This window comes from Neofelis nebulosa, chromosome 5, assembly GCF_028018385.1.
Source record: "Neofelis nebulosa isolate mNeoNeb1 chromosome 5, mNeoNeb1.pri, whole genome shotgun sequence".
NCBI lineage: Eukaryota > Metazoa > Chordata > Mammalia > Carnivora > Felidae > Neofelis > Neofelis nebulosa.
The window spans coordinates 84,571,249-84,595,788 of record NC_080786.1 but is presented as its reverse complement, the minus strand read 5'-3'; the positions used below and the strand labels follow the sequence as shown (position 1 = coordinate 84,595,788).

At 37.4% G+C, this 24,540-nt stretch overlaps 1 protein-coding gene across 6 annotated transcripts in view; it reads right to left on the bottom strand.

Annotated features, from left to right (window-relative positions):
* Positions 1-254: 254 nt before the first annotated feature.
* The window catches only part of OPA1 (OPA1 mitochondrial dynamin like GTPase), an 86,041-nt gene continuing 61,755 nt past the window's right edge, over positions 255-24,540 (bottom strand). For 4 of the 6 annotated variants that reach the window (XM_058730870.1, XM_058730872.1, XM_058730873.1 and 1 more), the window contains 2 exons: positions 3,067-3,134; positions 255-698 (listed from right to left, as the gene is read on the bottom strand). In XM_058730870.1, coding sequence (XP_058586853.1) covers positions 3,070-3,134 — 65 coding nt within the window. In that variant the 3' untranslated portion in view covers positions 255-698; positions 3,067-3,069. Of the gene's footprint in view, positions 699-1,938; positions 2,036-3,060; positions 3,135-24,540 lie in introns of those variants that run through there. The other 2 variants (XR_009262097.1, XR_009262098.1) reach the window with 2 other exon arrangements.

Here is a 24,540-nt window from a genome sequence, read left to right as displayed (position 1 = left end):
GACAGAAAGTACAAAAACATCCATTGAAGCAAACAGGTAAGCTGCTGCTGAGTTAGCTTCCCAGGCAGCTCTCTAAGCTGTCAGGGAAGGCTGAGCTCTCTTCCACTGAATGCACACGGAATTGTTGCAATCCAAATCAACCTATTTGAGGGGTTCTTCTGTTTACAAGTTCTCTTTCACATGATAAATGTGGACTGAATTTTCATAATCAGATAGTTTCTGGATGAAGAACATTTACAGATACAGACAACAAGTTAGCAGGTTACCATCACTTTATATACAATTGATAGCTTTTCACAACACCTGGCATTTTTTCCCGAGAAGAAACGGACACTGAGCAGCACCGGCTAATGAATTAGGTGAACGAGTGCCACCACAAATAGTGCCACCACAAATGACACAAGCAGGAGAGCGAGTTTCTTATTGTCAAGGGCTCAACCTAACGCCACACCACTTGTATTATCTCAATGTGTCACTTCAATACAATAAGATAGGATTTTAATGCCATTTCCACTCTTCGTGCATTCAAAAGGCAACTGATGGTCAAAGTGCCTCTGATACGCATTAAGTATTTTACCCCATGACTTTATTTCATGTTTAGAAAGGTGGAATAGCAGAAGGAAAAAAGGCAGGACAAAAGACTTTGGAGTTTTCTTTCTTCACATGTATGCGGAGGTGATTATATTATGAGTAGGATTCTGTAAAAATAAACACATTTGATAAATTAAGGTATGGGGAGACAAATGCAAAATTTCTAAATAAACTTTATTACTGCATGATCATAAAAAAATACTGAAGCTTAACTGCCTGTTCGCTAGTTTTATGAAATTTAAAATATCACCTACTATAACAATGTGACAATTTTATTAAACATGTGTGAATTAAAAAATACTGTCATTAGTTTTTTACAGAGAAAATTTAAAAACATATTAAAATTGATTGGTAGAAGGAATCTGTGTTTGGCTGTGCTGGGTATAAATATCTTCAGCAATTATCAGAATGAATTACTTAAAACTATCAGGTTGAAGAACTCAACACATGTTAAAATTATCATTAAGAAACTATTCCTCAGGGGCCCCTGGGTGGCTCAGTCCAACTCTTGGTTTTGGCTCAGGTCACGATCTCAGAGTTAGTGAGTTTGAGCCCTGCATTGGGCTCTGTGCTGACACTGCAGAGCCTGCTTGGGATTCTCTCTTTCCCTCTCTCTCTGCCCTTCCCTTGCCCTCGCTCTCTATCAAAATAAATAAATGAACTTAAAACACACACACACACACAAACTATTCTTTAAAGTGACTGGTAACTTTATAAAATGGTCAGAATGAAGCAAGGCTACAATTTTGCCACATTTATTCTTTTAAATGGATTTTCAGGGTACAAAATAGTTGATCTTTCCAATATTCAAATAGTTCACAGGGTTATAAAACCCAAGGGCTAGGAAGGGCTGTGGAGACTAAAGACAAGTAAAGAACAAAGAAAACTGGGATGGTTTCCTCATAGACACAGATTATCACAACTTAGCTCTTACGACTACCCTGGCCTCCACTTGAGACAGACTCTCTGGCAGGAAAAGGCATGTTCCCAGTAGCAACAGTAACGCTAGATGTCACACTAACCAGTTCACGGTAGTGACACTATTATGTAAAACACTGGCTGCCTTTAGGCTTCTTCATTTCATTAAAGAGAGAAATGAAGCTTATATTTTTAATGGGGTTTCTGTGATTTTCATGAATCTTCTTCCCCCCAAAACCACATTTACAAACAGAACTTTGGTGCTGAAGAGGAGAATCTCCAAATCAAGAAGGCTCTCAAAATGTTTATTTCTAACATGAATTACTGATAGGAAGTATGACAAGGAGGAAGGTATCATAACAACTTTATGGTTTTAAAAGGAAATTTTCATACACTGAAGTTGTATAAAACATTTATGAACACAGATACTTGAAAACAATGAATTCTTTTTGGACTGTGTCAAAGATGGTTGATATTTACTCTCTGGATACATTTTTGTATACATCCATGTATACATCTGTCTTAACTTAGGGGAGAGAGACAAAACCAAGTAATAAAACATTACTGGAAAGCTTTCTAACTTCTTCCTCTCTCACTTATTGCTGGTATGCTGTTCTGAGGGATAGTGGTCTGAGCTGCACTTCCTTTTCTGGCTTGCTTTCTCAAATGTACTGTGCCTCCCTTAGAGGAAAACACGTAGTTTGGTCACAGGGCCTTTTCTGAAATGAATGCAGCTAGGGAGGGAATGTTTTACTTTAATACTCCTTCCAGTTCTGACTGTGTTGCAGGCTGCCTACAGGGAAAGGCTCACAGATAAAGTGACTAATTAAATATCTTAAAGAAATGATAATGTCTTAATTAGAGCACCTTCCCTTTCTCAGCTTCTTCAATAAAAGCAAAAGACTTACTAATTATAATTCTTCAGCAGTAATTAGCAGTTTACTATGCTACTACGGAAAATCTGTATTTAAATATACAATACTTTATTTGGAACATGCTTACAATGCCAGACTACAGAATTAGATAAGAGTCCACACATTCAGAAGAGTACTCCATTCTAAGGCTATCTGAGTTACTTTAAACAGGAGAAATGGTTTTAAACATGAGAATAAAATCAAGAACAATTATTATTAGTCAAGCCAAATAAAATGTTTTGCAAGTTAACATACACATCATTGTCCACTGAATATGAACAATGAGAAATAAAATAATGAAGGCTACAGTTTGATTATTTACATGCAGAAAACTTATGAGCCACATGCATATTATGAAATATCTTAGCTTTGTTTACTTTTGCTCTGTTCAAAATTAGTTCTAGAGGATATTTTTAGTTCACCTAGAAGGCAATCAAGTATTCAAGAGGAACACTGTACATATGAAATTTAGAATTAATTTCAGAGATTCCTGCCTTTAAAATTATTTAATTACATTAAAATTATTATTCAGGAACAAACAGGATATAGTCATGTACAATGACAAACTATAATAAGTTAAAAAGTATACATTTTGCATTTAGTCAGTATGAATGCAGTAAAAAGGCTCTTACTAACTTATTACCATTTATTTCTCCTGATGAAGAGCTTCAATAAAAGCATCAAGTTTTTCTTGAATTTCTCTAACTTTCTCTGTGGAGATAAAAAGATTATTAGATTAATTAAAAGTGAATTTATTTTCTTTTTTTTTTTTTTAATTTTTTTTTTCAACGTTTTTTATTTTTTATTTTTGGGACAGAGAGAGACAGAGCATGAACAGGGGAGGGGCAGAGAAAGAGGGAGACACAGAATCGGAAACAGGCTCCAGGCTCCGAGCCATCAGCCCAGAGCCTGACGCGGGGCTCGAACTCACGGACCGCAAGATCGTGACCTGGCTGAAGTTGGACGCCTAACCGACTGCGCCACCCAGGCGCCCCAAAAGTGAATTTATTTTCAAAGGCATCACAAATCTTTGAAGAGAATTATTCAATAAACTGTCTGGGATACTTAAACCATTTTGGAAAAGGGACAAAAATTACCTTAGCATCACGTATCACCTTATATCCAAAAAATGTTCAAATGGATTGTCGTAGTAGCTCTTAACAATTTTTTGGAAAGGGGAGGAATATGGGCTTTGTGACTGACCCCGCTGAGAATGTAATAAGAATTACAGAATGTTACAGAGAAAAATGTACGTATAGACACATATATCATTGCATATGGAATTTTAAGGAGTTCTCAGATTCTCTGGAGTCAAACCAAGGACTCGGTTAGCAATATCTGCAACAGAGGAGAATATAAAATAATGAAACAATTGTTTAAAAAATGTTCATTTCTTTTGAGAGAGAGAGCGAGCAAGCACGAGTTGGAGGCAGGGCAGAGACAGAAGGAGACAGAAAATCCCAAGCAGGCTTCACACTGTGTGGAACCTGACGTGGGGCTCGATTTCATGACCATGAGATCATGACCTGAATCGAAATCAAGAGCTGGATGCTTAACTGAGCCACCCAGGTGTCCCAATGAAACCATTTTTAAGAATTAAAAAAGAATTCAGGAGTGTATTTAACAGGCCTTAGACTGGAAAAAGACTTTCTAGGATAAATGGAGAAAGCTACAAAGGAAAAGATTACTAGTATGATCACATTAAAATGTACACTTTATATGTCAAAATGTCCTAAATTTAAAAGACAAAAGAAATTGTAGAAAATATCTGCAACAAGTATTAAAAGGGCAATAACACTTTAAAAATACATACAAATGTAGTTTCCTAGCTATAAATGTATAAAGTTTAAAAACACCACAGTCAGGGGCACCTGGGTGACTCAGATGGTTAAGCTTCTGACTGTGGCTCAGGTGATGATATCACCACCGCTCATTAAGTTCAAGCCCCGCGTCGGGCTCTGTGCTGACAGCTCGGAGCCTGGAGCCTGCTTCGGATTCTGTGTCTCCTTCTCTGTCCGCCCCTTCCCCGCTTGTACTCTCTCTCTCAAAAATAAACAGACATTAAAAAATGTATTAAACAACAACAACAAAAACCTCAAAGTCACTGAAGACAGATTTACATTATTTTATTTGATTTTATGTTTTCATGTTTGCAGACTTCCAAATAAAATCTATAACTTCTCTCTGAAATATAAAGATTTCTTTCACAAATATAAACTATTCACACACAGGACATGTCAATCTCCCAATATGCAAAAAATGGAAGTCATGATTTATTCTACTTCATTGTTTACTTAATCATGCAACTCCCATTTTAAAATATAGTTTGTGATGCCCCGGTAGCCTAATGGAGAAGGCACTGGCCTCCTAAAATATAGTTTGTCGTGGGGTACCTGGGTGGCTCAGTCGGTTGAGCGTCTGACTTCAGCTCAGGTCATGATCTCACAATTTTTGAGTTTGAGCCCCGCGTCAGGCTCTGTGCTGACAGCTCAGTGCCTGGAGCCTGTTTCAGATTCTGTGTCTCCCTCTCTGTCCCTCCCCTGCTTGTGCTCTCTCTCTCTCTCTCTCTCAAAAATAAATAAACATATATATGTATTTGTCCTTTTAACACAATTTTATATATTAGTGGGAATTACCAATTAAAGTGAAGTGACTGGTTCAAAGCTATTGATCTAGAGGCAAAACTGTAAAGCATTCTGCTTTACATCTATAGAAAAATCATATAAAGTACATTAATATTCAACATTTTATCTTTTATATTTAAAAATAATCTGCAATTGAAGACATAAAGTATTCCTTTCTATCAGTGGGACAGCAGTTTTGATGAGCAGCCAATAAAAGGAAGAATTGTCCTTTTTATGAATTCTCATGAGCATTGCAGGAACTCGACAAAGTCTATCCGGCTGCATATAAAGAACATAATGTCTTCATCTTCATTTCCCAGCAATTTAACACTACTACTTCTTGGTATTAGTCTGAGACTAACACCAAATCTATATAGAAAAAAAAAAAGCCATACTGTTTTAATTCAACTATTTACTGAGCAAACATGATAACAGTTATCGCAGAGACAACAATAATTCCTTTTATGTAAAAGTAAACTAGAGAAACCCAACCTATAATCCCAACCTATCTCTTGGAAGTTTAATCTGTATTTTTTGGCAATCTGTACTATTTTTTAAGTCAACAAACTGGTAAACATACTTCCTTTCTCAAAATAAGGCCACATTCTTATTTTTAAAACTAATTCATCTTGTTGCTTAGAAAGAGCTTCACCTATTTTCTTCATGAGTATTTAGAGAGCTCTACATAGTGCAGTTCATCAACTGAAGAATTTTTTTAAAAAGGGGACAGTAGGAGAAAAAGAGTTTTCTAAATTGTCTGACAGAATTTTGGAAATGAACAAGGTATTTAAAAAATCATCTGACCTGGGTGGCTCAGCCGGTTAAGCATCCGACTTCGGCTCAGGTCATGATCTCACAGTTGTGGGTTTGTGCCTGAGTCGGGTTCTATGCTTACAGCTCAGGGCCTGGAGCCTGCTTCAGATTCTGTGTCTCCCTTTCTCTCTGCCCCTCCCCCACTCATGCTCACGCTGTGTCTCTCTCTCTCTCTCTCTCAAAAATAAACAAGCATTAAAAAAAATTAAAAAAAAATCATCTGGCTTAAATAGCACAACATATGGAAATCTAAAACAGGTACTTAAAGCCATGGCAGTTCCTCTAACCATCTCACTGAGCTATACTACTTGGGAAAGGTGTACTGCATGAGAAGAATTCTGACTGTTTGCTCCATGACCTGAGTCCAAGCAGGGCCAGCTCTGTCCATCCTTCTGCCCTGTCCATGACCTCCATCCTCAGCTGCACAATCTGGGACTGGGTGGCTCAGTAGCATCACTCAGAAGAGAGAGTTCAGAGCAAGATCTACTTGTATTGACAGACCAAGAGCCACTCTGATGCAGGTGTCTAACTGTGGAGTCTGAATCAAATTCAAATTCTTATAAAATTAGAGATAAACGATATGTTTTTTTCTAAATAAAAGTTAAAAGACTGTCTGATTAATAAGACGACCACAGAATAAAATTGCCAAATTTTCCTTTTAAAAAGCTGTTTTTACAAAATATTTTCAACTAGAATATCAGGGCACCGTGCCAACATACTCTGAAATGTCAAAAATGACACAAAGGGCATTTAAGTAAGTTACTAGGAGGTAACGGGGAGAGAGGAGAAGAGAGGAGAGGGTGGAGGTGAATATGAAAAGAAAAAAGAAGGGGCACCTGGGTGGCTCACTCGGTTGAGCGTCTGACTCTAACTGTCGTTCATGACCTGATCTCAAGCTTGTGAGACAGAGACCTGCGTCAGGCTCTGTGCTGGGTGTGAAGCTTGCTTAAGACTCTCTCTGTCCTTCTCCCTCTGCCCCTCCCCTGCTCCCATGCTCGCTCTCTCTCTCTCTCTCTCTCTCTGTCTCTCAAAGAAACAAAACAAAAAAACAAAAAACAAAAAAAAAGAAAAGAAAAAATAACTGTGATAAATGTACTCTTTTTACACTAAATTTAAAAATCCATTTCTTTGTTCCTTCATTTTATACAATGTACTTAATGCAGTGATATGGGGACACAGATGCTATCTTGCCTTTGAGAAGAATTCCTTGATCACTTCCTACCTACCTCATGCTGAGTCTATCAAGTATCTACTATGTTTGAGGTGATTTTAAATCCCACATTTCATTTGGTCTTCATACAGCCCTGAAGGTGTCCCTGCAGAAGACAAGGACCTGAAGCCTGCAGAGTTAGCTTTGTGCACGTTTCTCTGATTTGGAAACATACTAGATCCACTACCAGATACAGACTCTAAATGGTAACAAAACAAATGCTATTATTTGAAGGGTATTTGTTGTGAGCTTTACCTTTTACCTGAGATAAGACATACTGTGGTAAAAATGAGGGAATGGAATAGTTACCAAGCACCTTCCTAAGTAGTTCTGTGCCTAGGAATAACTAAGAAAAGTATAATAAATATTATTACCTAAATATATTTGAAAAAACCCTTGGAAAACAATACAAACGTATGAAACTGGACAAAAAAAGTTCAGCATCTCCAATGTCTACAACAATGTCTGACTCACTACACATGCTCAACAAATACCTGATAAACGATAAATGAAATTCCCAAAAATATGGTACAGAAAACAAAGGCTGCAGGTTATCAAGAAAAAAAAAAAAAATCACTCAACAGACTTCCTGGGTGTTATACCAGTGACCAAGAGGGCAGAAGCCAGGAGCACAAGGTGTGGAGCCAGCCTGGGAACAGAAGGCAGGGTACATACACATTGACAATGAAGATCTTGGAAAGCTGGTGGGTCACTCGAACCACACAAGCAACACGGGACAGAGAATACTCAGGTCTCACAATACAGTAAGTGGAAAGAGAAATTTCAATTTAATTATTTCACCTTATTCAGAAGACCAAAATATGCTGACTGCATACATACACACACAGAGAGAGCTTTAGAAAGTATATTGCTTTCATTCTTTGCAAAGGAGCTATATTACAGATAATAAACAGCATTATTTCCCATATTTGAATTCCTTCATTTCAAATTCTGATAAAAGTCTTCAGCACTTCCTATATACTAACTATGCCATCCGGCTGCACACAGAAAACAAGACTTATTCATAAAAATCAAAGTTGAATGTCAGCAACTAAAACTTTCTACTTTCTGATCCTTTCAAACACTAATGTCCCAGTGTTAAAGTGTTTTCAAGTCCCAAAATCTTACTGTACTTAACTATTTTGCCATTAGAAACTACTTGCCCACAGAAATGTGCATACAGGTTAGCAAAGGGTAATTATAAAGCAAACTCCTTTTTCTATTAAACATTTGCCTTAAATATTTATAGTTGGAGAACTCTTATAAAATTTCAGATTAACCTGATAAATTAAACCAACTCAGGAAGGGATGAACACACTCCTATTTCTGTTTGAACTGCTATTTCTGCTCTGAAATAGGCAATTCTACATGTAGTGAATACTGAGTCTACTTGCCATTTATCCAATGTTTACTTAAAAGATGAACTATTTCAGACATCAATTCATTGTGCTTCTTGATTGAGTCATGAATATTCCCATAATCCCCACCTCATAAACCGCCCCTCTCAGTGAATGAAGGTCCTTCTCTTTTTTCTTCAGATGACTTGGCATCCATTCATGTTTTGGGTCTCTTTATCTCCACATGAAATGATAGTGCTACTCTCAATTTCTTTTTGAATCTTCTGATACTTGCTCTAAAAGTCTCAAATATAGACTAATCTGTAATTAGGTTTTGAATACACTGTGAATACCAAAAGGCCAAACCTGGGAGAAGGTTCACTTCAGTGGTTAATAACAGTTTAGAATAGGAACAAAGAATCACACACAAAACACTACCACATGCACTGAAATAAATCTTTTACAACTTTTGATGTTTTTAAAGAAAGCATGAAAAACAAACTGCAAACTAATGCAGTGTACCTTAAGCAAACCACACATCCACAGATCACAATGTACCTTAACAGAACTGTTTTATAACAAGCTGTACACACATTTAGAGTGAAACTTGAGGACACCTTGGAGGTGAGGTTTTGCTGTAAAAAAGTATTCACTAAAGGACTGAAAATTTTAAAAAGTTCTTAACATGTAATATATGTTGCTCATCAAAAGGCTTGCCTTTTATTAGACAATCCTACTGTAAGTGCTCTTTAGGAGTTCCGTATTTAAAGGGATTATCTAGAGTACAAGGAAACAAGGGAAGAAAACAAACAGAAAGGGTGAACCAGAGACAAGCTTTAAGATTCTCAAAGATACGTTAAATCTTAAGATTTAAGATAGTCAAAATCTTAGATTTAGCACAAGAAAAAATGTGCACCTTTTATAGTCGAGAGGAAGAAGCAAAGCGACAATCCAAGGTGTGTAGCCAAATCTAACACTTTTTTTTTTTTTAGCATTTATTTATTGTTGAGAGACAGAGAGAGACAGAGCATGAGCATGGGAAGGGCAGAGAAAGGGGGAGACACAGAATCCGAAGCAGGCTCCAGGCTCTGAGCTGTTAGCACAGAGCCCGACGTGGGGTTCAAACTCACGAACCGCGAGATCATAACCTGAGCCAAAGTCTGATGCTTAACCCACTGAGCCACCCAGGAGCCCCTAACACTTCTCTTCTGAATCTTGGTCCTGTAGTTTTTTTCCCCCTACAAAGAGCCTTTTTTCTTTTTTTTTCTTGAGCTATGATTATTTTTTCTTTTCTTTTTTTTTTTTTTTTTTTTTAATTTTTTTAATGTTTTTTATTTATTTTTGGGACAGAGAGAGACAGAGCATGAACGGGGGAGGGGCAGAGAGAGAGGGAGACACAGAATCAGAAACAGGCTCCAGGCTCCGAGCCATCAGCCCAGAGCCTGACGCGGGGCTCGAACTCACGGACCGCGAGATCGTGACCTGGCTGAAGTCGGACGCTTAACCGACTGCGCCACCCAGGCGCCCCTGAGCTATGATTATTTTTAAACCGACTCATTAACAAGGATGAACAGAATTACTTCTGCTCGTTATAGAAAAAGGAGACTCCTATGTTCCGGAAAGCTGTCTGAGACTGGTATGGTAATTTCAAAGCTGGGTGGGGTCACTGACTTCTAGGGGTCTGCTGAAGGTGGTAGCAGAGTCCTCTGGGTTATTTTGTTTCAAAAGTTCAAATGGAACTCTTTTGCCAGAATTACATCTACTCTGCAACAATTATTATTTAGGTTGATTAGGAGATAGGATTGTAACTCTATGTTCCTAATGAAAACGAATGTAAGTATATTACTATAGGCAGATCTTCTAAAACAGACTTCACAGGAGTACACAATAACAAAAGGAGTGTTTGATGACAACAAATGTTAGAAATCCCTTATCTAACACCCTAATAATCAATGGGGTAGTAATTTTATATGGATTTTATAAAGATGAGAACATAACGAGTTAAAAGCTATATGATAACGTGGTCAGGAGAACCAGGCTTCTAGACCCATCTGTGCCTTTAACTTCATGACCACAGTCATGTCACAGCCCTGGTCTCTTTATCTATAAAATGAGGGAACCTGTCCAGAATTCAAAGCCCAAAATGCTTTACATTAGGACTGAAATGTACTATACTAACCGATCATATGTTTTAACTACATCTTTTTAAACTTAATTGTCTTGTTTACTCCTTAGTATTTTTTTATTTGATGGTAAGCTCCTAGTAAAAATTCAATCGCAAATGACAATATTATTCTCACACGACTACATAATTCATTTTAGAAAGATCAGGATTATACTGGTTTTTTTTCCCCCAGGAATCAATGTGGGACTGCTTGCATGAATTATCTACATACAAAAAAGTCCATTTAAAATCACTGAGTCTAGGGGCGCCTGGGTGGCGCAGTCGGTTAAGCGTCCGACTTCAGCCAGGTCACGATCTCGCGGTCCGTGAGTTCGAGCCCCGCGTCAGGCTCTGGGCTGATGGCTCGGAGCCTGGAGCCTGTTTCCGATTCTGTGTCTCCCTCTCTCTCTGCCCCTCCCCCGTTCATGCTCTGTCTCTCTCTGTCCCAAAAAAATAAATAAAAAATGTTGATAAAATCACTGAGTCTAGCACAGAACTCACTAAGCAATAGATGTCCATGAACTCATTGTTCACTCACTCACTGTTGAGTAATCTACTCACCCGATACATAGTTCAAACATTAAAGATGACATTTTTTAAAAATTTATTTTAAAAAATTTGCTATAATCAGACCCACCCTCACCACCCGCCCCCCCCACCAAATAATATGATTTAGAAAGAGCTGCCTTAAGAAAGTCTGTGAGATAAATTACAGCTTAAGTCTGATGAATATATAAATAGCTCAAAGTGACTTGTGGATAAATTCAGCTTTCTCTCTACCTCTCTCTTTTTAACTCCTAACTGCAAGCATTTCTACCAGGCTCTTTTGGAGGATATAATCAAAACCTCTTAAAATACTTTCTTGATATATTAAAATTCTCCAAAGACTTCAGTATGAACGAACATAGAGCAGCTTACATTTAGGCCTCGACCCTGACTAAGCCTTTCACTTTTATAAGTAGATGGCAATCGTAATTTCATCTCACATCTCAGCTAACTACTAATGCTTATGGATCTGCCCTTAATTGAGCAGCTCCATTCCAGGTGTGTGTCAGTGTCAGTGAGCGTGAAACCTTGAACTCTCTGCTACCTGATATTAAAAGGCTCAGAGCTGCAAGAGGAAATAATATTTATGGAAGACTGTATGGGGGACACTAGATATTAGATACTATGCTAGATACTATGTAAGTCCATCTTTAGATAAGCCAAATAGCTATGTATCTGGACTGTGTCATTTTGGTTTCACCTAGAACTGCTTACGTGATTAGCCTACAATGAGGAACATTATAGTAAAAAGCTCCATGAAATTAATGATCACATGTAGTCATCTGGTTTACTGTATCATATAATTCAGTGTTCCTTCCGTGAGCAGAGATGAACTTTTTCTCAAGTGTGTGTACCAGGAACACCTATGCTTCAACGAAGCAACTGCTTTGTCTGACAGCCACCATAAATCCCATAATCAACTCTGCTTTCCGTTTTGCTTCAGCTGTCTAGGAAGCTCAGGGCTACATTTGCAGGTTACCTGCAAAATGGAAGAACCCCTGAACCAAGTATTTTGAGGGGGATACCAATCTTATCCCACGTTTCACATTATTTCAAATTGCCTTAACCTTCTCTTTCCTTCATTCAACTTTCCAATTAAGCATTTTTACATTTTGCACAGGATAGATCTTTGCAAGCTGCCTCAAATCCTTTTTGGAATAGGCGGGGAATTAATAAATAAGCTAACACACTAGTTCGCAGAAGATGTACCACTAGAGAGCCGATTCATAAATATACCATAATACTTGAAAAGTGGTCTTCTTATGCTAGTAATGCTTTTAAGATCAGGAATTTAAAATATTTGAGGGGGGGGGGACAATATTTGTCCCATTAAGCTTCTATAGGTGATTTCTGCATAGGAGAAAAAAAATTTTATTTCTGCTTAATGCTTAGAAAATCCAATGATATAAATATGTATACTTAAAGCATTTCTTTTCTGCAATGGAAGAAAAATAATAAATTTTTATGGGATTCATGATTGTCTTTTTAATGTAAAAGTTAGATTCTACCATAAGATTAATAATCATCTCCCATGAATTTTTATTCTGTATCCAGTATATAAAATGTGCCTTATTAATTATATCTATTAACTCAAATTATGGTAAAAAAAATCTTTAAAAGTTATTTTATATGTTAACTCATTAATGATATATTGCTTTATTCCCCCCCCCAAAAAAAAGTTTAAATAAATACACTATTTCAAAATGAATGCATTCCTTCTGTCTCCATAGAAAAATCTAAACATAAAAAAAAATTTAAATATGATTCAGGTAATTAGTTGAGATGATTAAAAAAGCCTAGCCTAATGACCAGTAAAATTTTTGGTCCCAATCAATTAAGAAGGGTTTAAAATAATCCATCATTTTTTTTGTTTTCTATTTTCTTCTTATACTTAAAAGTGTATCTTACTCTGAATTTTGTTAGGTGGAAAGTAGAAACATTTTAAAAAAAGGAAAACCACCCAGGCAGCCCTTAAAGAGACAGGACATCATTTATCACCTGCAAAGACAGATTTATAAGAAGAGGGCCCCTTCTGTTCCTTTAAGACTGCAAAACAGATGGGAAGTGAATGGACAGTCAATGGGACAAGAAAACACATGGGAGGTGCTGCTGTATGTATGTTCCCAGCGTAAGAAAGAGGTCAAGATTGTAACTGCATGACTGGGTCCTGGAAAGGGTCTTTCTTCAAGCTGTTACAAAGACAAACGCTGTTCCTCATCCTGCTGTCAAACTGTTATAAATATTGGTTTGTCAAAAGACCTTCAGTGCTGAAGCTTTAAAAGGAGGCATAACAGATGAATGAATCATGAGAATGATTCTTAAACAGTCAGCTCATTAATGTAATTTTTAAAGTAAAAGAAAGAATATGAGAACAGAGACTGTAATTCTGATTTATGAACCAAACCAAAAGTATATGAAAAAATATGGAACTAAAAATTGCGGGTTTTAATAAAGTTATGAATTAAGCGAGATGAAAAACAAAAATGAAATACAATTGTATCTGTTAACTATAATGCTGCATCAGGACAACAGATGATTATTAAACCCGTCACAAGGAGAGCTAGCGGGCATTCATGTTTTGTCAGGGTGATTCCCTAAGTTTTCAGTTACTTCTACTATAACCCTGCAGAAAAGTATCACTGCTGATGCTGGGTCCAGAAGTCAGAATAAGGCTCAGAGAAATGAAAAGAACTCCAGAATTAGTTTTACATATTCATTGATTTAGAAAATCACCTTTAAATTTTGTCACAATTTCTTATTTTCTACAGAAAGGGAAAATCACAACATTGAAAAAGCAGTAAGAGTACACAGATTTATAAACCTGTATATATTTATCTGAAGAATGAAACCATTACATATGTCTTTAGGAGAAAAATTCAATGTTCTAGATTCTTAATGATTAGTTTAGGAGAACAGGTTTAAAAACTAGCACAGTGAAAATAATATAAAAAAAGGAAGCCAAATTATATTACCTCAGTTATCTGTAGTCACCCACAAACACAAACCCAAAGACTAAAGACGAACAGAAGCCCAAAACAAATCTAAAAAGATACTATCTCTAACACATGTTGTTAGCCCCAGCTTTGCTATAAATATTTATGTGACTGGCTAAATCACTTCCCTTAATGAACATTTCCCCATCTGAACAATGTGGGATAATACCTTATAAGCCTCATATGCCTTTACAAGGCAAACATGGACAGACATAACACGTTCTGTAAAGTGCAAAGCTCTATACAAATGTTAAGAGACAGTTGTATGGCTCCAAGCAGGATTTGGATACCAAAGTACCAAATGCTGCAATTACATAAGAGGCTCGCCTGGCTGATTGCTTTCTCTTAACTGTCAGCAATCTTGGAAAAACCAAATTCGGTAGAAATGAGAAAAGATTACAAAGTTAAGAAAGTGAACGGTTGAGAGTGGAGGTAGCAGGCAAACATTTGAAGGTTTTTCTGGATAAGTGAATCAAGATCAAACGTAGGTAGACTGCAGGGCGTCTAGGCGGCTCAGTCAGTTAAGAATCAGACTCTTGATTTCAGCTCATGTCATGATCTCACAGTTCATGAGTTCGAGCCCTGCAATGGGCTCTTGGGCTGACAGTGTGGAGCCTGCCTGAGATTCTCTCTCTCTTTTTCTCTCTGCCCCTCCCCTGCTCGTGCTTGCTCTCAAAAATAAACATTAAAAAAAAAAAAAAGGTAGGTAGACTGTATGGAAGAATCAATCCAATAGTTTTAAGGTGGGGATGACTGGAGCGTCTTTTGAAGGAAGGACAGACATAATGCAGACATAAGCACACATGGGAAGTGCCAGAGTCCTGGATACAGGTGGGGATTAACTTTCAAAGAAGAGTGATTTTCTGAATATGTTCTGCTATAATACAGCCTTTGGAATCCACGGCCTACTTAAAGTAACTAGTACCACAGGTTTTATTTTTACTAATGCTGCTTATACTTCTCAGTGAACCTTTCTGAAATAAGTTAATATGAAGAAAAAGAGGAGAAATTGAGTTTGCTCTGATAAATGAGAGACCAGAAGCAGAAGTGATGGCAATAAGGGGAAGATTGGCGGTGTTAAGTAGAAGCCAACCTGAGATCTCATGAAAAATGTGTTCCAGAAATGTGCAGAAACTATGTCCCTAAGACTACGTTAAAGATTTTGTTAGAGGGGCGCCTGGGTGGCTCAGCTGGTTAAGCTTCTGACTTCAGCTCAGGTCATGATCTCATGGTTGGTGAGTGTGGGCCCATATCAGGCTCAAACACAGAGCCTGCTTGGGATTCTCTTTGGGTCCCTCTCTCTCTGCCCCTCCACTGTGTGTGCTCTCTCAAATTAAATACATAAACTTTAACAATCTGTTAGAATACAATGTTACAGTGGTCATCTCTCAATAGTGGCAATGGTTTTAAAATTTTTGCCATCTGTATTTTCTAATTTTCCACAATGCATATATATATGTACCAGCTCTGTCACAGTTAAGAAGGGCTGAAACAGACACCTGAAATCCTGGTAGTACTTGGTAAAGACAGGCAGTCTGTACCTATGACTCAGAGAATGAAGTGTTGCCTCAAGGAGACTAAACAGGCAAGGTTTTTAAAAAAGACCTGAATTCCTTCAGCCAGGAAACAGATCTAACTGAAGTGAATGAAACCCAGCAAACTCCTTTCTACAATGCAAAATACTAGGAAAAGTACTTTGCACAAACTTGAGTTGCACAAACTTGAAAACTTCACCAGTTCAAAGAGGATTTCAATTCATTTACACATGACAGATCCACAGTGGGCATGTACTGGAAATCCGAAGAATTCACAGTTGAGTCTCAAATGCTAAGGGATGACCCCATGAGGAGCAATTACTATCTAGTCCCATGAAGTGTTTCTTGGCATCGCAATCACCAAGAGATTATTTGGGAAAGTATTCGGTCACTTAGCTTTGTCGTTTCTATGAATATGATAAAATTAAGAATATGAAATTTCTAAGGCAATTTTGCATTATGCTTATTCCTATGCTTATTCTAAGCAACAGTTTAGGAATGTATAAAATAGTAAAAACTTAAAATTCCTTTTGCCTTTAGCTCCCCTCTCCCAACTACCCTGAGACCCCTACTTCATAAAGTAGCACACTTCATTCAGTTTAGCGCACACCAATTCGCCCAGTTCTTTAAAAAAAATATTTATTCAAATCTTGCTTAATTTTATTTTTTTTTAACATACTGTTCACAGGTCAGTAGATTGTTTTGTGATTAGATTTAGTTTTCAATGACTAGATTTCATTTATTTCCATCTTAGAAATGGAGAGAATACATAAAACATAATTCAAAAACAAAACACACCAAAATTTAATCCCAACTTTAAAGATGTTACTTCATTCTAGACTCTCAGTAAGGAAGTGGTAAGAAATACTAGCTAGGAAAAAAAGCCTAACTTCTAGATGAAAATGTGTACATTGGCTTTTTTATACGTAAGAATATACACATAAACATATATCACAAAATGTAAATAAAACCTACTTCAAAATGATCAACTCAATTCAATCATTACTGAAGAGACCTTTCTTATCTTTGTTCTTATTTCTAATCAGTTAAAATGTGAGTTTAAGGCAAAAAGAATATACTTGCTAATAAAGCACTGAATACCAGTAGCCTATATAAGATTACAGAGAAGTAAATGTCATTTTAATCTTGTACCAACTGATCAATATTCTTCAATGCTCTCTTTAAAAGATAGAGTTAGGCCATGAAAAATGTGCTTGATTCTAAATGCCCCATTTTGAGTCTGGATTTTCTCATCAATAACCTGGAAAGCACACCACTCAGGCTCATCATGTGGAATTCTGTGTGTAAATAACTACTTCTCTAACACAGAGGACTCTCCCTGAGGATTACTTTATTCTTTGTGCCGTGTCGTCTCTCTCCTTCTCTGGCTACAACACAAAGCAGGGTCTACTTGACCTACGCAGACTCAAGGTAAAAATAATCTTTCACCACCTTCCTTAGTTTGTCAATTTCACCTTACTATGAAAAATATTACTTCACAAGCTCGCAAAATTCAAAATTTAATTGCTTTTACCCTGCACAGATACCTTAAAGACCTCAAACGCTGATAACATAAAACAGAAAGTTACTTTATTCTGTATGAAAATGAGAGCTGTTTCAACCTTTCCATTTTTTAAATATACTCATTTCCACTAAAAACCATTCCAAAAAGTACGCGAATATTAAAGAGAACAAAAATATTCATTTAAGTTAGAACTTAAAAATGCCTAACAAACAAACAATTATGAAAGTGTCTTAGTGAACTGCATGGACTGGCAATTAGGAAATCACTGGTGACTTAGAAAGAAGTGCTTTCACTAGGGGTGAAAGCCTTATCACAAGACGTCAGCAAGGGAGTGGGTGGGTACAGGGGTGAACGCAGGGGTGGGTACAGGGGCGAATGCAGCAGAGGATGCAAGCTGCTCTACAAGAGAAATAAGAGGGTAGCTTTCTGGGTGACAGAGTGGAAGAAAGGTTCCTTATCATGAGAAGACTTAGCTTCCTTCTCCCTCTTTTTTAAGTCAGGAAGAGGGGGCTACTGAAGAAACCGTATGGAAAGGTCATGATTAAACAGTCACTGAACATGTACAATATATACCATACAAGGTATGGTGAATTTATGAAAGAACCAAATCACTTGAGCAGAACTGATTGGTCAAAAGAGACTCAAAATTTTTTCTTTCTTAACTGGTTATTTTGGTTGATTTACACTTGCCTACCGTGGGAAGTCTGCCTTCTGCTCAATTAAACAACACTGGCAGTACCTCGGTAAGGTTTTTAATCTCTGGAGGAAGGTAAATAAGTAGGGAGGAGGAAAAATACTGGTCGAGCAAATGATAATGGTCTGAAAGAAGGCACCGTGAGAGACATAAGAAAGAGACAAAGGGAAAAGACTGCTTAGAAATGTGCTAGATGCAAGGAGAGACAAGACAAAGAGTACTGAGGTCTTGCAATTATTGGCCAAAGAAATGCAGTTGCAGTGGTTAGATGTAAGTGAAACTACGGGGTCCTTATACTTCATGTTTTCCCTCCCGGGCGCTTTATCCTATTTTCTGTGACTGTGCCTTTAAAAATAAAAACCAAACCCTCTTTGAGCCTATGGACTCAGAATTCTACAATTCAATGCCACTCGTTTCTCTTCAATGCCCTTTAAGATTCATTTTCTTTGGTTGTATCGACAGACACAAAATGACTATGCTACTACAGATATAGTTCAAATAACCTAACAAATTTTCAACAGTCATACAGTTTCTAAGACTCCACTAAAAGAAGATATACGTCAATTTTATCCCAATTAATAAAACGACCAGTTTTACTGCTGTGAACAGGAAGAACCCTCTAGAGTACAGATCTGGGGGCAGGAGGGTGGATGGTGGTGGAGCAGAGAAAAATCCCCTATGGAGACGTGTTAAAATTTGCAGGCCAGAGACCTAACTCTGGAAAAATAGTTTTAGATGGGAGTTCCCTTTTTCATAATTTTAAGTTCTGGATTCTGAGTATAACAATCATGTTCTAGGATAATTTTCAGCCTCACACTACTTCGTGGCCACTATTGTCATCCATAATGGCCTTCAAGGATATGGCAGGTGTGGGAGAAGTCCAGGAATGTGGAGTAACCAAAGGAAATTAAATTGGAGAGTATCTTGACATTCTTCCTTTCTAAATAAAGAACAACAAAATCATTCTGAGGGTTCCATCTAGATATGTTCTGACTATTCCTTATTCAAGTTTTATCACGGCATAAAGATATTTCTTAACTACTCTATAAATCAGAATTCTGTTTTAGAGCTAGTAAAAAAAATCTTAAAAAACATTTTAATTGTAGTTGGGACACATGTTACATTAGTTTCAGGTGTACAACATAGTGACTTGACATACCTATATGTTACACCACGCTCACCATCCGTCACCGCACAACGCTATTACAGTACCACTGACTCCATTCCCCATGCCATACCAATAAAGGTATGGATTTATTTATTTAAATCCTTTTTGGATTTAAGCAGCTATGGTGCATTTCTCTTCCGGTTTTAGCTTTTAAAATGGCAGCACTCGTTCATTCTGCTCTCACGCCCTTTTTATCACCACAATTTCAAAAATACACTAGTGTATTAATAAGGAACAAAGTTTTCCTTATAAAAATGATGTGTTAGTGAGTATCTGGTAGCTTGGGGAAAAAGAAAATGTCCATCTAAGGTTTTAGAGTCAAAACTGAATCTTATGCACACTAAGAGACAAAGCTTGCAACTCTGCTCCTTTCTAATTACCAAGAGAAAGCACAGGATGGATTATAAGAGGAGACTGGGAGAGTGAAGAGACACAAAGACAAGCCCCACCAGCATTGTACACTCGCAAGAGAAACAAACTTTAAGTTTTAAGAAACAATTGCTGGCTGTCTGGGAGATGCCCAGGCATCAAACAATAAAGAACAGTCGAAAGAGGCGAGAGGCGAGCCCGCTGCTGACTCCTGCTCCCTAATCCCCCGGCTCCAGTGAAAGGCCAGCTGTTGCCACCTCGTGTAGGGAGTCAGCAGGGCAAATCAACTGCAGGAGAAAAAAAGCTGTGGATATTGGAAAATTCTAATTTACTAGGCTCTCTAATGTTTTTAACATTAAGGGCATCAAACTATATCATTAAAATGAGCCTGTGCAATGGCAGCCCAAGTAAAGGAGTTTATCACTGTTTTCACTTTCATTAGTAAATGAGGTGTAATGAAGTTACTCAAGATTGTACTGAAGCACATCTTCAACTCATATAAAGTACAAAAAGTAGGAAGCAATACACCGAAATTTATTATTACACATTTCAATGCTCCCGGACCAGCTCAAAAACCCCTCAACTTAGAGAACAGCCATTCTGCTCAAATATAGATTCTCTGTTACAAGAGGATCTTAAGACTCTAAGCATGAACACATCACACTGAAAACCTGTGCCTGAATTTTGGGCAACTTACAAACTACTTAATTCATAACGGTGGAATTTGACAGAATACACTTCGAGACATGTTCACAAGACATATAAAGAAAATTAACCCTTTCAATGTGTCAGTGGCTTGGTTTACTTTAGTAAACACTTTAGTATCCCCTTACCCAGATGTTCCAATTCTATCAAAGTTTTCATGTCCTTTCAAAGTTTAAATATTAAATCACTACTATCTATGTCTTTCTGACCCACTCTGCAAAGGATACTGCTAACTATAACCTTCCAAATGTAAAGGACTATATTTTGTAATTATATTTTTCTATGGCTTGAGTTTTTTTTCTCAAATTAGTTCAGCACAGTAGCTAAAAGACCTGGACTCAAATCTTTGCTTTCCCACTTACTACACATGTGTCTCTAGGCTTCCATATCCTTATCTATAAAATAAGACAAATGACTATACCTATGAGAATGCATATAAGGCACACAGCCTAATCCCGGCACAGCGAAAGTATTCAAATATTAGCTCACATTCATAAACAGTTTCTGATATAAACAGGTTCTGATATGAAAATGAAAAGAAATGTATTGTAAAGTCAGAAGGGAAAGACCGTAGATGTTAGAGCGATCGAAATGATTTGTAATGCCCCTTTAATTCCTGGGTATCAAGGGTTCTTTGATTATGTGCACAGAGAATGAAAAGTAATTCAGGCTTTAGTGAACAAGATTTTAAAAAGAAAACTAAGCTCTAAATCCCAAGCAATTGATAGGAAGGTCCAAAACTCACACTACCCTAGTTAACAGTTGGTACAACAGTCATATAACAAACGATGAAAGAATTTCCATGCTGTTTTGGTGAAATGCACTTTAGCAACATTACAGCAATTGTTACCGGTGCCCAGATACTCCATTTCCAGGGTGGGATGAACAACTTCCAAAATGTCTGTGAGACGCTAGCACTATCACTTGTTTTATATGGTGACAATCATAAAAGATTTCACAAATCATAAAACAGCTCATTATAGAAAGAAAAACTTGGAACTGAGCTATACTATTCTAATCCTCCCCTCTTCAAAGAAGGCATTTTAAAACTGCAGTCTGTTTCAATAAGTAGATTGAACATATTATTAACCCAAATAGATTTTATCTAAGTTGACACTATATTTAAATATCTATAAAAAATCCTTTGAAATAAAATCTGCTATATAAAATCAAAAGAATTTCATGAAGGTTGTAGTGGGCATATTTCAACGCTAAACAGTTCTAAGTGTAATCTGACGCTGTAAATAAGGAATTTAGGTGGAAAGATGAGTCATGTCTTTTATCAAACTATCCAGGAAGTAACTCAGCCTTTTGACATATTCAGAGATCACATTTTAAAAATTCTAATTTTCTCTAAATTATTTTCATATGACCATGATATATTTATATAAACAAATCCAGTTATAAAAACAACTTTTTACCCTTTTTATGTAAAAATCATCTCAGACTCAGAGAAAAGCTGTAAGGATACTACATAGAACATATTTTTTCTGAATAATTTACTGTCATTACATCCCATATACCCTAAATACTGTATTATTGTGTATTAGCTACAAATAAAGATATTTTCCTAAATAATCCCAATTTAATCAAGATTTAAAAATTAACGCTGATGTATTACTACCATGTAACCTTCAGATCTCATTCAAGTTTTGCCAACCGTCCCATTAATGTCCTCTAGAGCAACAAGGTCAGGTTCAGGATCACACATTGCATTTTGTTTCCATGCTCTTTCGACCTGGAATAGTTCCTCACGATTTCCTTGTTTCTCATGATCTTGATACATTTGAAGATTACAGGCCAATTATTATATAGACTGTGCCTCAATCTGGGTTTGTCTGATAGACCTTTATGATTGGATTTAAGTTATACATCTTTGGCACAAATATCCAAGGAGTGACACTGGGTTTTTCCCACTGCATTCTGGAAGGCTGCACACAGTTCTGATTTGGTGGTAACTGATAATAATAACTCTGACGGCTTGATTAAGGTGGTTGTTGCCAGCCTTCGCCACTGTACAGTTACTTTTTCCTCTTTTAATTATTCTGTGTGGAGATACTTTGTGTGCTTATATGAACACCGCATTCCTTATCACTGGTTTTACTCACTGATATAATTAATTTTATTCATTTGCTTACACAATCATCAATTTATGGAATCCTGTTTTATTAGATGGGTCACAGTCTGTACCTGTGATTATTTATTTTGATGCCCGAATTGTCCTAGTTGTGGCCAGCGGGAGCCTTTTCAAACTGGCTTCTCTGCCTTGCTGCCATGTTCCCATCTCCCTTCACGTACTTTCTTACTTTCTCATCTTAGGAAGCTCCGGGTTCATCCTAACGTTTTCTTGCTCCAGCTGTGGATTCCACTACATCTCCAAAGAGCCCTGGTTCCTACGTACGACTTCTTTTCTACAGACAAGAAGGGGTGGGCTCTTCTTTCATTTCTTTGGTCTTCCTAACTCAGGACAATCAGTTGATGAATTTCCAAAGGAAAGTGGTGAAATGATTTAGAACTGAGCACATTTATTTAATAAGACTGGCAAAAAATACGATGCATCAAACTTTCCCGAGCCTCCACAATACTCTGCCCCTGTACTGATTTGAAACTGTAGTAAAAACTCTTTTGGCTGCTTCCCTTTCTCTGAATTCCGTTAACTATATATTCTACTTGAATATGCTGTACTAAAAACTTTGATCCAAGTAATACAGTAGTTACTGTCCAAACTTTGAAAGTTTTCTGGCTGAAAGGATCCCTGACCATATTCCCAAGTGTTACATTAAAGATAAACAGTATGGGAAAGGTACTCCCAAGATTCTTCTCCAACTAATAGACAAAGTCATGGCTCATCTCCTTCAGTGTGAATGATGAAGCCGAGTCACTGGTGAAACACTTGCTTCCAAGGCCATTATTTGGTACATTAACACGACTATAATTTTATATGTACAAAAGTAGTAAATCACTTCAAGGGAGTCATATGAGTACTTTCTCAGGAAAACCAGCAGGATAATCTAAGACTTGGCTTGACAGTGCACAAATCTGTGTTAGCAATACACTTTCTTCAAGTAATCAAACCGGGACTGGAACGTAATGGGGTTATATAAGGCTCTATTACAAAACATGAGAAAAGACCCACTGTTTTTAATCACTCACAATTATATATGCTGGTAAAATACAGTGAAGTATTTCACTGTCTGATAACCATGTCCAGGGGGATACAAAAGAAATATATTTGTACACCTTGCAACACTGACACACCTCTTCCTGTAACAGCACTAACGTGGCATAAAATTGTGAAGCAGGGACTTGCAAGGGGTTTTTGAACTAATTCTCCTCAAAACCCTCCTAGCAATATAGTAACTATTGGAGTGATTTTTACAAACAAAGAGGCTAAGGCTCTGACAGATATCCTGCCTGAGATAATACAGCTAGTGAAGGGCAGTTCACATTCCAACACAGATCTATAAGCTAGCACAAACTGAATTATTCTGACAACGTGGCATGAAAAGAACTAAAAGAAAAGGAACAGAAAGTGGAAATGAGAGCTAAAATGAGATATGTTTCGAATACAAGATTATTTAAAGGCAGAAAGGAGAGAAAAGAGAGCAAACGACGTGCTGAGGTCACAGAGAAAGGGACAAGACAGTGGTGGAGTGCATGTGGCTGAGTCGCAGGGTATTAAACAGGAAAACCACTGGTTTCTCTCAGATACTCTAGGGTACTATAGTGACATAAATTCAGTTTAGAAACAGTTTTCAAATTTGAAGAATTTCTTCCTATTTAGTATCTGCTTTCTCTTAGATATCAGAAAACTCCTAAGACAGTAAATTTAAGCACACCTTGAAAGGAAAAATACTTTGTTTCATGAAATTACATAAGGGAAACTTGTAACGAAGTAAGCTCAGACAGAAGCACCAACCTCAGTATTTTTATGTTTATTTAACATAACTCTTTCACGGATTTCCTTGGGTTCTCAAGGATCTAAGTAAATCTCAATATGTAATCCAAGTACCTGAAAACTAGGACTGCACTAGCATTCAGGAAAGAACCAAATATCCCCCACAAACTAAGTGATAAAGTGATCAGTAAGGCCAAGCTAGGATGGAGGTGTGGGAGCGGTGGCGAGAGGGGAAAGCCCTGTGGGCCTAGTGGAGGTGTTAGAACCTGAGCCGGGCAAAGAGGGTGTTCACATGGGGGTACCAGTGGCCTGGCCCGGTAGTGAGGAGAGTATCTGTGGAGGAGGGCAGTCCAGTCTGGTGCAGGGTACCGGAGCACACATAGGATGACGAGGGCATCCTCGAAGGAAAGCAGGACCTGGCTTCTGGTGAGGAGGGTGTCCTTGGGCAGGGGAAGACGTGGGAAGGATAAAGGGGGACATGCCTGGCACACAATGCCAGTGCATGAGCTCAGTAAAAAGGACTCTGTGAAGGGCAA